The sequence below is a fragment of the Triticum dicoccoides genome, chromosome 7A, assembly GCF_002162155.2.
Source record: "Triticum dicoccoides isolate Atlit2015 ecotype Zavitan chromosome 7A, WEW_v2.0, whole genome shotgun sequence".
In the NCBI taxonomy this organism is placed as follows: Eukaryota; Viridiplantae; Streptophyta; class Magnoliopsida; order Poales; family Poaceae; genus Triticum; species Triticum dicoccoides.
In genome coordinates, this window is record NC_041392.1 from 622365065 (window position 1) to 622378397 (window position 13333).

General features: G+C 46.1%; 2 protein-coding genes across 4 annotated transcripts in view; one reads left to right on the plus strand and one right to left on the minus strand.

Annotated features, from left to right (window-relative positions):
- Positions 1–6276, plus strand: part of LOC119328750 (GATA transcription factor 20-like) — a 9352-nt gene extending 3076 nt beyond the window's left edge. The window contains exons 5-7 of one of the 3 annotated variants that reach the window (XM_037601729.1): positions 1379–1512; positions 2924–3031; positions 5904–6276. The gene's annotated coding sequence lies outside the window, so the exon portion shown is untranslated. Of the gene's footprint in view, positions 1–1378; positions 1513–2904; positions 5538–5903 lie in introns of those variants that run through there. The other 2 variants (XM_037601730.1, XM_037601728.1) reach the window with 2 other exon arrangements.
- A 5161-nt stretch (positions 6277–11437) lies between these two features.
- On the minus strand, positions 11438–12436 carry LOC119328552. The gene is made up of 2 exons (XM_037601530.1): positions 12020–12436; positions 11438–11924 (listed from the first exon to the last, which is right to left on the minus strand). Exons 1-2 carry the CDS (start codon positions 12387–12389, stop codon positions 11917–11919), a joined length of 378 nt encoding a protein of 125 aa, XP_037457427.1. The 5' UTR covers positions 12390–12436; the 3' UTR covers positions 11438–11916.
- Between the last annotated feature and the right edge of the window lie 897 nt (positions 12437–13333).

Genomic DNA, 13333 nt, shown 5'->3' on the forward strand with positions numbered 1-13333 from the left:
GGACCTGAGCCCAGAGAGGAGTGGCACAGAAGATTGGAGCCATGGAGGAAGAACCGCTGGCAAAGGTCAGAGAGCAGAGAAGGAATCCCTCTCGCGTGGATTGGACAATTTGTTCGATCCTCTCTCTCCCCCTTCTCCGTCTTGTACCTGTTCGCGCATGAGCCAGTCTTTCACGCGAAAGTTTCCCATGTGGGCCGCTCTTTCCGGCCTGAGAGCAGCGCATGGCGTCTGATCTGGCCCAAGGTGCCGCCCTGCTTGCCCAGGTGGACGATTCCGACGCCCTTTTGTCTAAGGCGCATGCTTCACGAAGCAGTCACAAGCGAGGTCGATACCTTGCCATTTGAGGGCGATCTGACACCATAGCGTGGGTGATGCCTTAGGGAAGCTTTTAAAACAATGTCTAGGATCACTGCATTCTTACTAGAGCCAAATGATTTGTAGCGTATCATGTACACCAATTCCATTGTATTCATTGTCAGAATGCGTTACCATGATTAGAATCGCTCGGTGCACATGACCTATGTGTGGTACCATTTTCTATCCGAACAAAATCTTAGGGTCGGCCATGCTTCGCAAGGGTGGGTTAAGCAAGAGATAGGCCCTCGAGACCACATTAAACCTCATAACTACGTCTAGTTCTAGCTAGTTCGTCATCTATTGCTCTTGCGTAATTAGTTGACCCCTTGAGGCATTGGGCTTCAGTTCTTAGCAAAATCACATTCATGCAAGTTTCAAAAATGCGTTGGGCGTAAATTCCTAGTTCTGCCTCTACGTAAAGCCTATATTGCCTAAGCGCACGCCTAGGCACTCTTAAAGACAGTAGCTCTGCTTCTGCCTAGCGTCTAGGAACGCTTAAGTGCGCGCCTAGCAGCTATTTTTTGGTTGGGCTGCATTCATTGTACGACACTTTCTCCATCTCTTGAATGAGAAGAATCAGTATTTCCCCAGAAAGGGATATCTATGAATTAATTTGGATGTTGCATTCTGTAAAACAGTCATTTACATTGCGTTCTGTTAAAACAATTTGTTGCGGTGCATCAGGTTAGAAATTCTACTCGGTTATCGATTTGGAATTAACCCTAGCAGTGTTAGTGATAATATAATTCTACCATAGTATTATATTTTTCTGAATAGTGTTAGAAGATATATTTCAGATATTTTAAATAATATATAAACAAAATTATAGTTTATGAAAAATCTAATAGTATAATGATACTACAATGTGGTACTGCTGAACAAAAAATCGATCACTGCCTTGTAATAACCTTTGTTTTAGATAAGATTATATTTGCTTGTTGGTGCTTCTTGACTAAGTTGCTTCTGAGTGATTATGCACAAGCACTATTAATATTTGTCATATTTTACTCTTTATTCATAGGATGCAGCGCAGTAGATGCCAATTTACATCTTCAAGGCCAAAACCTGATAAATCAGCATCCAAGTTGGTAACTCCAGATGGCTCCGCAAATAGGGAATTAGTGGAGGCTCGATGTCTGTCTGCTGCCGAGTAAGGTAATGGAATGTATTATGTTGTTATTTGTTTATATGTATTTAAAGTTTCCAGCAATATTTCTAGATGTTTCAAAAGAGGTTTTGTGTGGGATTTGGCAGCTATGCTTGAAATTAATTGCTCCAGTATGTCATTGTGGGTGTGAAAAAAGGAACACAATTTCTAGCAAATACTTAGTGCAGCTGGCTTCTACACATCATAGTTTATAATACTCCCTCTTCCAAAATACTTGTTGTGATACTAAAACCACGTCAAGTATTTTGGAACGGAGGGAGTACCTTTTTTTGTCTAGCTCATTTTTCCTGGGATATTCAGTTTTGTTTGCTTTGTTAGTTGTGTATATGGACTGGAAGGTATTATCTGATACCTAGCATACATGGACAGATGCTTCTTTCCATATGGTATTGGTATTGTTAGATCTTACCTTTTTGGCTTCTTGAGCATATGGGATTTTATTTGTAAATTGTGGTGATGGCTGTCTTAGAATTCTTTCAGATGCCATCACTGTGGTATTAATGCAAGGACCACTTGCTCCTTTGCTGTTTCCATTTCCACCATCCAAACTAAAAGCAGATCGAAATCCTAGGGTTACTACCCCCTCCAGGCTATCTCCATCCCCATCGTCCGATCTGATCCTTCGCCATGGCACAATACAACGGCAAGCTGTACCGGCCTCGCCGGGGCCCCGAGCACCCCCTGCAGCCGGCGGAGGACCCGGAGGCGCACGCCGTGATTAACCACCTTGCGGTCATGGCGGCGGAGGCGGAGGTGGAGGCGATGAACGCGTACAGGGAGGAGCATGAGCAGGAGGTGGAGGAGGGCGAGGGGGATGGGCAACATGGGCATGGGGAGCACGGCGGCAAGGTGGAGGTCGTCCAGATGGATGCCGATGCCGTGGTGGCTGCTGCTGCTATGGCAGCGGCAGTTGTGGCGGCCACACAGTTGGACCTACACAGGGCAATGGTCTCTACAATTGGGTCGCACCCTTTTATGTGATGTATAAGCCAAATTATAAAAAAGGGCAGCCTGGTGCATGTAGCTCCCGCTTGCGCAGGGTCTGGGTAAGGGTCCGACCACTTTGGGTCTTTTGTACGCGGCTTTTCCCTGCATTTCTGCAAGAGGCTGTTTCCAGGACTTGAACCCGTGACCTCATGGTCACAAGGCAACAGCTTTACCACTGCGCCAAGGCTCCCTTTCTATAAGCCAAATTATAGTTCATGAGAAATATAATAGTATCGTGATTTTATGATATGGTACTGCTTTACAAAAGAAAGTACTGCCTACTATTCTGATGCTAAAAACCTTTTTTAGACAAGATTGTATTTTGCTTGTTTGTCTAGAACTCTAGATTACCTCTGCACGCATTATGCACAAATACAATTAACGGTTTTCAGATTTTCCCTGTATTTATAGGATGCAGCGCAATAGAGACCAATACATCTTCAAGACCAAGACCTTATGAAGCAACATCAGAACTTGGCAACTCAAATAAGGGATTAGTGGAGGGTCGACCTCCGTTGGGTAAGTATATTTTTTGGCCTCGAACTCTTCCAAAAGTGAAGAAATCGTCCCTCAACTTCAAAACCACCAAAATTCAGTCCCTCAACTATTTAAACCGGATACTTTTCGTCCCTAATAACGTTTAAGGTGGTTTTACTGTGACGTGGACCCTGTTTTGACTAAAACGGGCCACGTGGGCTGGTTTTGACCTCCAGGTCAATCAAGTGACTAAGGGCACCCGCTGGCTCTCTCTCTCGCTTTCGCATTCTCTCGATCCCTTTTCCCATTCACAAACCCTAAATAGAGCGGTGGCGGCGGGCTGTGAGGCGTGGCTACGGCGGCGTGGCCTGCCAGTGATTGAGGCGCGGTGGTTGCTGGCTGAGCACGGTGGCTGTGGTGGTGGCTGCTAGGGCATGACGGCAGCGACCTTGAGCACGACCAGTTCTGGGCGGCGGCGGCGATTTAGGCAGCGGCTGCGGTGGTGATTCCCTCATGGGCGGCGGTGATTGAGGCCCGCGGTTGCTGGTTGAGCATGGTGGCGGCTGCGCTGTGAAATCCAGTTCATCCTTTACTGTCAATGTTACCTCCGGCCCGGCAAGTTCCCAAGTTGGCGGAAATTAAAGAGCAAAGAAAGTGCCAGCAAAACTACCAGACTAGTGCTTGTTTGCTGTTGTCTGTTCTTATGTCAGACCATGTGAGAATTCATGTTTGTCATTGATTCTAAGCTATATTCAGTACTATTTCCCTTTCCCATTTAGTACTTTGTCAGACTATGTTAAACTAAATTGGGTCGAGAATGTGTTCAGACTATTTTCAATTAAATTGTGTTCAGACTATGTTCAGCTAAATTCAGTATAATGCTCTGAAATGTCCAAACTATTTTCAGTTATATTCAGATTTTGATAAGCTATATTCAGTGCAAACACTTTCCTTTTCTCTTGGTTCTCACTTGTACACACGCGCACACACACTCATGCACAAACACTTAATTGATGTGGCAGTCAAAACCAGTGTATGTGGCCCGTTTCAGTCAAAACAGGGTCCACGTCAAAATAAAACCACCTCAAGTGTTATGACGAATGAAAAGTATCCGGTTTAAATGGTTGAGGGACGAAAAGTATCTGGTTTAAATAGTTGAGGGACTGACTTTGGGTGGTTTTGGAGTTGAGGGATGATTTCTCAACTTTCAAAAGACTTCCGAGGATGAAAAATTTACTTATCCCACCTCTGTCTGCTGCTGAGTGCTGAGTAAGTTAATAGAGGCCAATGTACTTTGCTGCTATTGGTTTATATGTATTTGAATTTTCCAGCAACATTTTAGATGCTTTCTGTGGGATTTGGCAGCTATGCGTTGAGCCGTTGAGAATCATTGCTATGCTTGAAATAATTGATCTAGTATGTCATAGTAGGTGCCACAAAAGAAACACGATTCTTGCAAATACTTAGTGCAGTTGGCGTCTACACATCATCATAGTATATAGTTAGCTTTTTTTAGTCTAGCTTGTCTCTTTCCTGGGATATTCAGTTTTGTTTACTTTGTTAGTTGTGCAAGCAGGATTGATATGGACTGAAGGCATTATCTGATACCTAGCATACATGGAGAGATGCTTCTTTCCATATGATATTGTTATTGCTAGTTCTTACCTTTTTGGTTTCTTAAGCCTCATCCCAAATCCAGAAGCCTGAGAACTGTGGTACACAGATTTTAAGGGTGAGTATCAGGAGGGAGTGGCTTGCTCATTAATAAATTCGGATGTCCTTGGCACCCTCGTCTCCATGGGAGATGTAAAGTTATCTTGGTCATGATCATCTTAATGATTTCCCGGGTTCCTAGTTTTTTCTTATTCCTATGAATCAAACACCCAACTCTACAAAATTCATGTGTTTTGTGATTCTTTATTTTGCGCATGCTTTCGTATCCTATTTTTTTGGTTTCCTGTTCCTAAGTTTTTTGAATCCTGCGAACCAAGAGGCCCTTAGTGGGATATGGTTCTGTTCTGGTGGTGGCTTTGGTTACGATGTGCCTATGGAAGACCTCATTGGGCGAGGAGAGCTTGGGAAATTTATATCATGTGCCTATTGAAGGCCTCATTTGCCGATGAGTGCTCGGGAAAATGTATACCAAATTCATGAAAGGCAGAGATCATAGATGGGAGTCGACTTGATACAGACCTGGAAGTTGCTAGACGATGAAGACCTTCCCAAAATTGATGAGCAGGTTCTATGGAGACATGGCGGGGATGATCCTTACCAGTGTCTACTTGTAAGCTGAGGACACAAATCTCTCAGTATGTTGTGAACATATTATGATACATCAGTTTGATTTGTCCTCTTGCTGTGGGAGTTAGGATCATATTTGATTTTCTTTCTTGAGCAAGCAGTCAGCCAAAATCTTTTACCGCGTATGGCCGGCTTCTTTGTGTTTCATTACTCATTAACGAGATGAAACTTGTATATAAAAAGGTCACCTGTTTTGAATAAAAAGACAGAATCCCGGTATCTTATATGGAGTTGCCCTGTTCAGTTAGCAGCCTTCTTTCTCTCGAGCATATATGAAAGAAAGAAACCAACCACTGGGAAAATATAGCATGGAGTAGCTCCATAAGGAGTTGCCTGTTATTCTTATATAACAGTTGTTTACATGTATTACACCAATGAAATTAGATAGAATGCTATAGTATTATGCTGTTCATCAATATATGATTAGTCCTGAACTTATTGTGTATGAAACTCGTGTGGAAACCTATGCAAGCACAAACCTGCCCCCGGAACATCCACCGGCATGCATGTATAGGCTCTAGATAAATTGGTTTACTTTACTTGGACAATGCAAGTTCCAGATTATCTTCCAGGCTTGACTCTTTGTATTATCTGCATCACTTGGCTTCTACAGCTGCGCATGAGAGGAACACATGAGTTCACAACAACATTGCTTACGGAAATATGGAAATTATGTCGTTCCTGGTACCGAGAAGCCAAGTAGTATAAGAGAGACATGAGAGGTGCCCTCCTTGTATTAGATTATCATATCAGTAGTAACTTACGCATGAACAATCATAGGTTGCCCTCTTGTATATTAAGTGTCTACACCACTGAAGAATGGAGGACATTCAGTGGGAGTGGCGGCGGCAGTTTTTGACGATTGTTATTTTATGGCGTGCGATTTTCTGCGTATTAGTTTTGAGCATTGTAATAGGGAAGCAAATAAAGTTGCTCAGAAACTTGCTAGATTAGCTAAATTTTCTGTGACTAGAGATTGTTTTGAGGAACCTATGAATGAGATTGTAACTTCTCTTATTAACGATATAACTGTTATTTTCAATGAATAAATGCGATGTTTATATTAAAAAAAAGTATCTACACCACTGTGGTAGTTTTTGCTAACCATGGATAAAATGATGCTGGTGCATTCTTTTAAGGTCATCTTGTTTTTGAACTTGTGGCACACTTTATTCATATCAAATACGGAGTACAAAATGCAACATTACTATCAAGTTCAACTAGGATAATCTGCGGAGGATCACCCTTCCAAGAAATTACAGAATTAGAATCATAGAATTCCTAGCAAGCTTGTGCCAATACATTGAGCTAAATGAAAATGCTCATTAGAGTAGCAGAATAAGGGCCCATGATGCCTAGAGGCCTGGGAATTCGGTTTAAGCCAAAAATTCGGTTAGTGCCATTTGGTTTATTTGTAATTCGGTTATTTAAAGTGCTAACGGAAAATGGTAGCATAAAACAACAAACCAAATTTTCTAGATGGCCGGCAGCACGACGTACACCTCGGTACCGTCCACTCACACTAGCCATTTCAGATGGCGGCTGCTTGATGTGCCTGCGCACTGAGAGCATCTCCAGCCGCGCCCCTAGAAAGGCCTTTTAGACGTTTTTTTTCGCGTCGGCACAGAAAAATCAGTCTAGTTGCGCTTTCAGTAGCTCGATTTTCGCCGGCCTGGGTTGAATTTAGCGTCGGCGGACCCAGGCCGAACCCGGCGCGCTGGGAGGCGCTGGGGCGAGCGATTTTGGTGCCAAAGAGCCGCGGGCCCGCCGCGTCAACGACACCGTGCGTCGTCTTTCCTGAACGCCCCGGTTTCCCGCGGGGAATCAAAAGCAAGGCTGCCGCCGGTCAGCCTTACCATTTGATTCGTCACGGGTGGCGCGTCACGGGGCGGCGCGCCGACGCCTCCCCTCCCTCGCACGCGTACACACGGGGCGACGCCGCTATATAAGCCGGTGGCCTCCCTCGCCTCTGGCCACACCAGCCACACCAGTCCTAGTCCGCCCTCTACCTCTCCCGAGAGCCGCCACCGAGCCCTCCCTCTCTCGAGCGCCGCCGTCGAGCCCTCCCTCTCCCCCCTCCCTCTCCCGATGGCCGAGCGATTCCCTGGAGATGAGGCCGCGGCCAACGGCTTCGGCCGCCGCTCGCTCCGCGAACAGGAGTCTTGACTCCTGTTTCAGGCGAACATCCCGGCGTCGCCGGACATACGCGCCGGGCCAACGGGGTGGAGACTCAGCAACGGGGGAGTGCCCATTCCCCTGTTGCCCGACGCCGTGGCGAAACCGGGCTACTTCGCCGACGAGGTCGACGTCGTGCGCGCCTCCCTCACCGACGCCCAGCTCGCCCTCCCCGAGTACGCCACCGACAACATAGCGGCGTGGACGGCGTACTTCCAGTGCCGGCAGCAGCAGAGGATGGCGTCCACAAATGGCGCGCCGGTGGTGGCCGGCCTGAAGAACAGCGAGGGACGCCACCTATGGTGGGGTGTCCCCGGCCGCACCCTCGAGGGCGTTCTGACGTACCTCGAGGGCGGCAACGACCTGCCGTTGGCATACCCCCCGGCGAGGGCGGCCGCCACGGCCATGGCTCACCGCCAACGCGACGGGCAATGGTTGCCCAGGAGGTTCGGCGCCCCTCTTCTTCCTCCTCCTCCCGCTCTTCTTCACACTCGTCCGGCGCTCCGGCGCTGCTCAACGTCAAGGCCGAGCCCGCGGCGGAGATGCCGCTCGGCCGGCGCACTCACAGCGCCGGCATCGTCATCAATGAGGGCGGCCGGTGCGCCTCCTCATCGGCTCCTCCCCGCTTCGTCAAGCCCAAGACGGAGCCGGGCCTCCCCGCGGTGAAGACGGAGCACGGCGGCGACGTCGAGCTTGACGACGACGCGGCCCTAGAATGGGCGCGCGGACTCCCTGAAGATGGCGAGGGAGCGCCAGTGCGCCTCCCTATGGCGATTCGCGCAGCGCCGCCGGGGCCGGGGGTCCACCAAGGACGGCCGCGTCAAGGAGGAGAAGCCGGACGACGACGACGGCGGCGGCGACGACAGCGACTACTCCGCTTTTAGCCAGTTTCTTTTTTAATTATATATATTATGTAATAAAAATCTGTTTTTAATGTAATATATGCTGAACTTCGCCGAACTTTGAACTTTGCTATATTTTTTAATTTTTTTGAACGCGCCTGGGGACGGCCCTGGGGCCGGCAGCTGGGGACCAACTCGCCCCAGCCTGATTTTTTACGCCGGCTCACCCACAGGGGGCGATTTTAGGCGCCCCCTAGGGGCCAACGGTTGGAGATGCTCTGAGCTGTGTGTGTACGTGCATGTTGTGAATGGTGAGAAGCTGCGGCGGCAGGCTGCGTGTGAAGCAGACGCTGAAGGACGGGAGATACATGGTCACGGTCACGGTGACCACCTGAAAGACATGGCACCAGGGCTCGGACCTCAAGGATGACAGGCGCGTTGGGGAAGCAAGACTCCACGGGCTGCATGGCGAGGCACTGCAGGGACTTGGGCGTGGAGACGGCTGCAATGCGTGTGTGCTGCATGCATCCGTGCTAGTGCGTGCTGTGAGTGTGCATAGTACGTGCCGCGTGCTTCTGTATAAAAGAATGATTCTGATATTTGGTATATGTGTGCTATATAAGCAAAACTGCCACACCTTTACTTCCTTCATTTAAAATATATGCATACATTAACATTCTTTCTCCTTACACATATACTTCTCTTTTTATTTATATGCATACACCAGAGGATAAAAAAGCTGATGTCATTCTAGATTCTCTTTATTTCAAAAATTTAAAATGTTTTGTAGCTCAAACTGTTGGTCCGATGTAATAACCGTTTTTACATAAAAGATTCGTTGCGACGAGATTTTTGAAACTAGATCCCATATTGGCATGTTTCAATAACTTTTTTTCAGCTAAATTTTACCACGCCTAGGCTACATAAGTTACCATTCCCATTATATGCAAGTTACCGTGCTATTTTCACATAAGTTATCGAAGGTATAAAAATGGTTCACCAACCTTGTTCATATATTACCATGCTGTATTCATATAAGTTTTTGGGCCCGCTGTTCTTATATTACCATGTTTTTAGGTCTGTGGTTCGTATATTACCATGCTCTTTGGTCAATGTAATACTTATATTGGTGATTGTACACGAGTTATTAGTTGCGGTTCGTATATCACCATGATATTTTCATATAAGTTAGCAGGGGGTGTGTTTTTAACATTTTCTCCGCTTGATCAAAGTTACCGTGGTGTTTATACGTAGGTATGTGATGCGTATGTAACCAAGCTATGTACACAAAATTTACAGGGGTATGTTTTCAATAATTTCCCCACGGAGTCAAATATTACCATGGTATTTGTATGCAAGTTATCAGGTATGCGATGGGTATATTACTATGTTATTTACACAAAAGTTACCGGGGTATCTTTTCAATAAATTTTTTCTCCAGATCAAATTTACCACTGCATTTGGCCCTAAATGATCAAGGTTGCAGTGCGTAATTTACTGTGCTATTTACATACAGAAGTTACCAGTGTATTTTTCGACTACTTTTTACTACTCTCCCCCAAATCAAGACTATTACCATGCTATTTACACATAAGTTCCCGGTGTATATTTTCAACAACTTCATCCACCCGAATCAAACTTATCATGGTCTTTGTACGTAAGTTATCAGGTTTTGTGGTTCATATATAACCGTGCTATTTTCACTTAAGTTATTGCGGATATGTTTTTCGACAACTTTTTTGCCCTTTAGTCAAAGTTACCGTGGTGTTCGTACGTAAGTTATCGGGTATACAATTCGTATATTACCGTTCTATTTTCATGTAAGTTATTCGGGTATATTTTTCAACAATTTTCCCCTCTTTGGACAAAGTTACCATGGTGTTTGCACCCAAGTTATCAAGTCGGTGTTTCCTATTTTACTAAGCTATTCACACAGAAGTTATCGGGAGTACATTTGTCAATAACATTTTCCCTTTGGTCAATGTTACCGCGATGTTTGTACGTAAATTATCATGTGCGCGGTTCGTATATTATCATGTTATTTTCACGTGAAGTTATCGGGGTATATTTTTTAACAACTCCCCTCCTTGTTTAATTTTATCATGGTATTTGTACTTAAGTTATCATGTTACGGAATGTATATTACCGTGGTATTTACAAAAAAAGTTACTGGGGTTATGTTTTTCAACAACTTTTTTACCGGATCAAAAGTTACCACGGTGTTTGTATGTAAATTATAAGGTATGTGGTACTTATATTACCGTGTTATTTATACAAAAATTACCGGGGTATGTTTTCAATAACTCCCTCCACCCTCCGCTGTTAAAGTTACCATGATGTTTGTATGTAAGTTATCAAGTCCGCGGAGCGTTGATTATTATGTTATTTACACATAAGTTAGTGACCTTTTTTTTTCAACAATTTTTTTCGGGCCAAAGTTACCGTGAGATTTGTGTTTAAGTTATCAGGCCTGGGGTACATATATTATCATGCTATTTACATAGAAAATTACGGCGAGTATGTTTTCAACAACTCTTTTCCCAGGATTATTTTCTTTGGCATAGTGTTTGTGTGTGAGTTATCAATTATAAGATATGTAATTTATCATGCTATTTAGATTTCGCATTCGTCTCAACTTGTTGAAAAGCAAAAAAAAATTGCATTCCTAAGTGACTCCCTCAACCCAGGACCAAAGTATGACACCCTTCGTCCAGTCTGTTGGCTATCGTCCTCGCCAATGATCCCTAGCGATGCCCGCCTTTGGTCACCGCCCTGCGCGTAAATTATCTAGTTGCGCAACATGGTGTCGGTGGTGCATAACAACAATGTGCATTTAGATACATGACATCTCACTGATCAACCTCTACTCTCTCGACCGATAAAAACCATCACCCTCTGTTTCAAATTTTAAGCACAAACAAAATAGAAGCACAAATAGGCTACATACACTCCATAAAAAGCCTTGAGATAGCCAAAAGGACTCAAGTCCAATCAGCTGATTAGGTGACTACAGTGAACATGGTGGTACTAAAAAGCTGACCACACATCTTCAGATTAAAAGGTTGTCGTAAGCGGCATTAAATAGCCAACAATGGATTATCATACTATTTACATGGAAAATACCATGCGTGCATCATGACAAATTATGAGTGTGCATCTGGCAAAAAAATGAGCAACAAGCATCCTGCACCACACGGCTTGGTGTGTCCATTCTCTTACTAAGATATGATAAAAGAAAAAAAAATGTGTCTGTACAAGCCTAGCTAAGCAGAGGACGGCTGGGCGGATGTTGTCGCCCACTAATTCCACCCTCTTTGATGATGACCTCCTCCAGATCACGCCCAGCAGCACCGTGAAGATAGGGATCAGGATCATGGGTGGCAAGATGCTGCAAAGCTATCATATCACTTACGATCATTCAGAGGATTAGAGCAAGATCCTCAATTAGTGTCAGAAAATTCAGCATTTTGTCAGCGCTCCGGAGTAGTTACTGCACTCGTATGGTATTAACCTATGTGAGCTTGGGCTCCACCGCCCCGTGTCGTGCCATGGCGTGCAGCCGAACGGCGAGCACTCGGCACCCGAGGTGGCTCATGTCGGCGCACGGGCTCAACGACCTGACAGAAACACGAGCAAAATTCAGAGCCTGATAGCAAGCGAGTTCGTTTGACTTGGTGAATTCAAGCACAATGACGACACTAAATATACTTACACGTAGAGGAAGCTCTTGTCATGGAGTCCGATTGGAGACCGACGACGAGCGTGGAGGCCTGGAGCTGCCCCACGGCCGCCTCCACCTCTCCCCGAGCTCCTCCTCCTGCATCACGATCTCCACCTTCGCCTCCATACGTGGTCGCAGAGGTCCCTGAAGGCGCCACATGGTAGGACGATGAGGAGGCGTCCGGGTCGTGCGGCGCGGCACGGAGCCCGACACCTTGCGCAGCAGCAGCGACGCCATGGCTTGCCGTCGGACGGGCGGTGGCGGCGGGGCGGCGACCACTATATGTGAGCCGCGACGCGACATCGCCTGAAGGAGAGGACGGGCATGAGGAAGGAGTGGAAGAACCGAAAAAGTGGATCATGCTGCGATGCCGATCGAAGAGATACCGAGTGGTGTGGCAGTTTTGTAATCGGGCACAGGGTCAGCCGAGCTCATTCCCTTCCATTCCTGCTTTATAGTAGGGGTTATGTCCCCCTTTCCTAGTGAGAGCAGAATATGGCCTCTCATTATTACCTAAAGTATCGTGTGCTCAATTGGCTATCGCGTGCAAGTTGCCACCCGTAGGTCTCTGGGTTCGAATCTTCACCTGTCTGAAATTTTATTCTTTTCTTTGTTTCTTCCCTTCATTTACTGACAAGTGGGACCCACATGAGGAGGAAAGAGAATGCTATCACACATAGTGTTTGACCGGTCAACTCAGATAAAAATACGAAGCTATGCAGCGGGTCAGTGACCATATTGACTACTCCCTCCGTCTCATAATATAAACACGTTTTTAACACTAGTGCATATCTTCCCTAGATCCTACATGCTTCATTTATTCAGATTTGCTGTTAGCGAAGGAAGATGCCACTAGTGCCCATCAGGAAATCAATTCACAGGCTATCCCCGCTCTACTTGATGCTTTTCTTCTTCTTTGAATTCTTCTTCCTTGGGGTGGTGGTGCAGGTAGCCGGGAGATTGTAGGGACGCGTTTGACGCTGTCTCCGGTCTGCGGACCCTCGCCAACCTTGTCGAGTCCGTGGCTGTGGCCAGGTGGAAGGCCGGGGAGAACGTGGCGCGCTGCTCAACCTAGTCATGTACGATGTACGACGGCTAGCTGTGGTGCCGAAGGTGTCGGATGTTGGTGGTGTGCAGGAGGCGGTGACGGAGCTCACGGGGGAGGGAACACTGGTTCGCGATTTTCTGGATGAACTCGTGCATCTGAACTTGTTGGTGGCAGGTCACCAATTTCAGAGCAACGTATGTCCTGAAAGAGTGGTTGTTTTAATTTGAAACGGAGGTAAAAGTATTGCCTCATCCATT

Bases quoted from the DNA above. Each gene is read 5' to 3' on its own strand.
- LOC119328552 (XM_037601530.1), bottom strand. From the start codon at position 12,389: ATGATCCACTTTTTCGGTTCTTCCACTCCTTCCTCATGCCCGTCCTCT.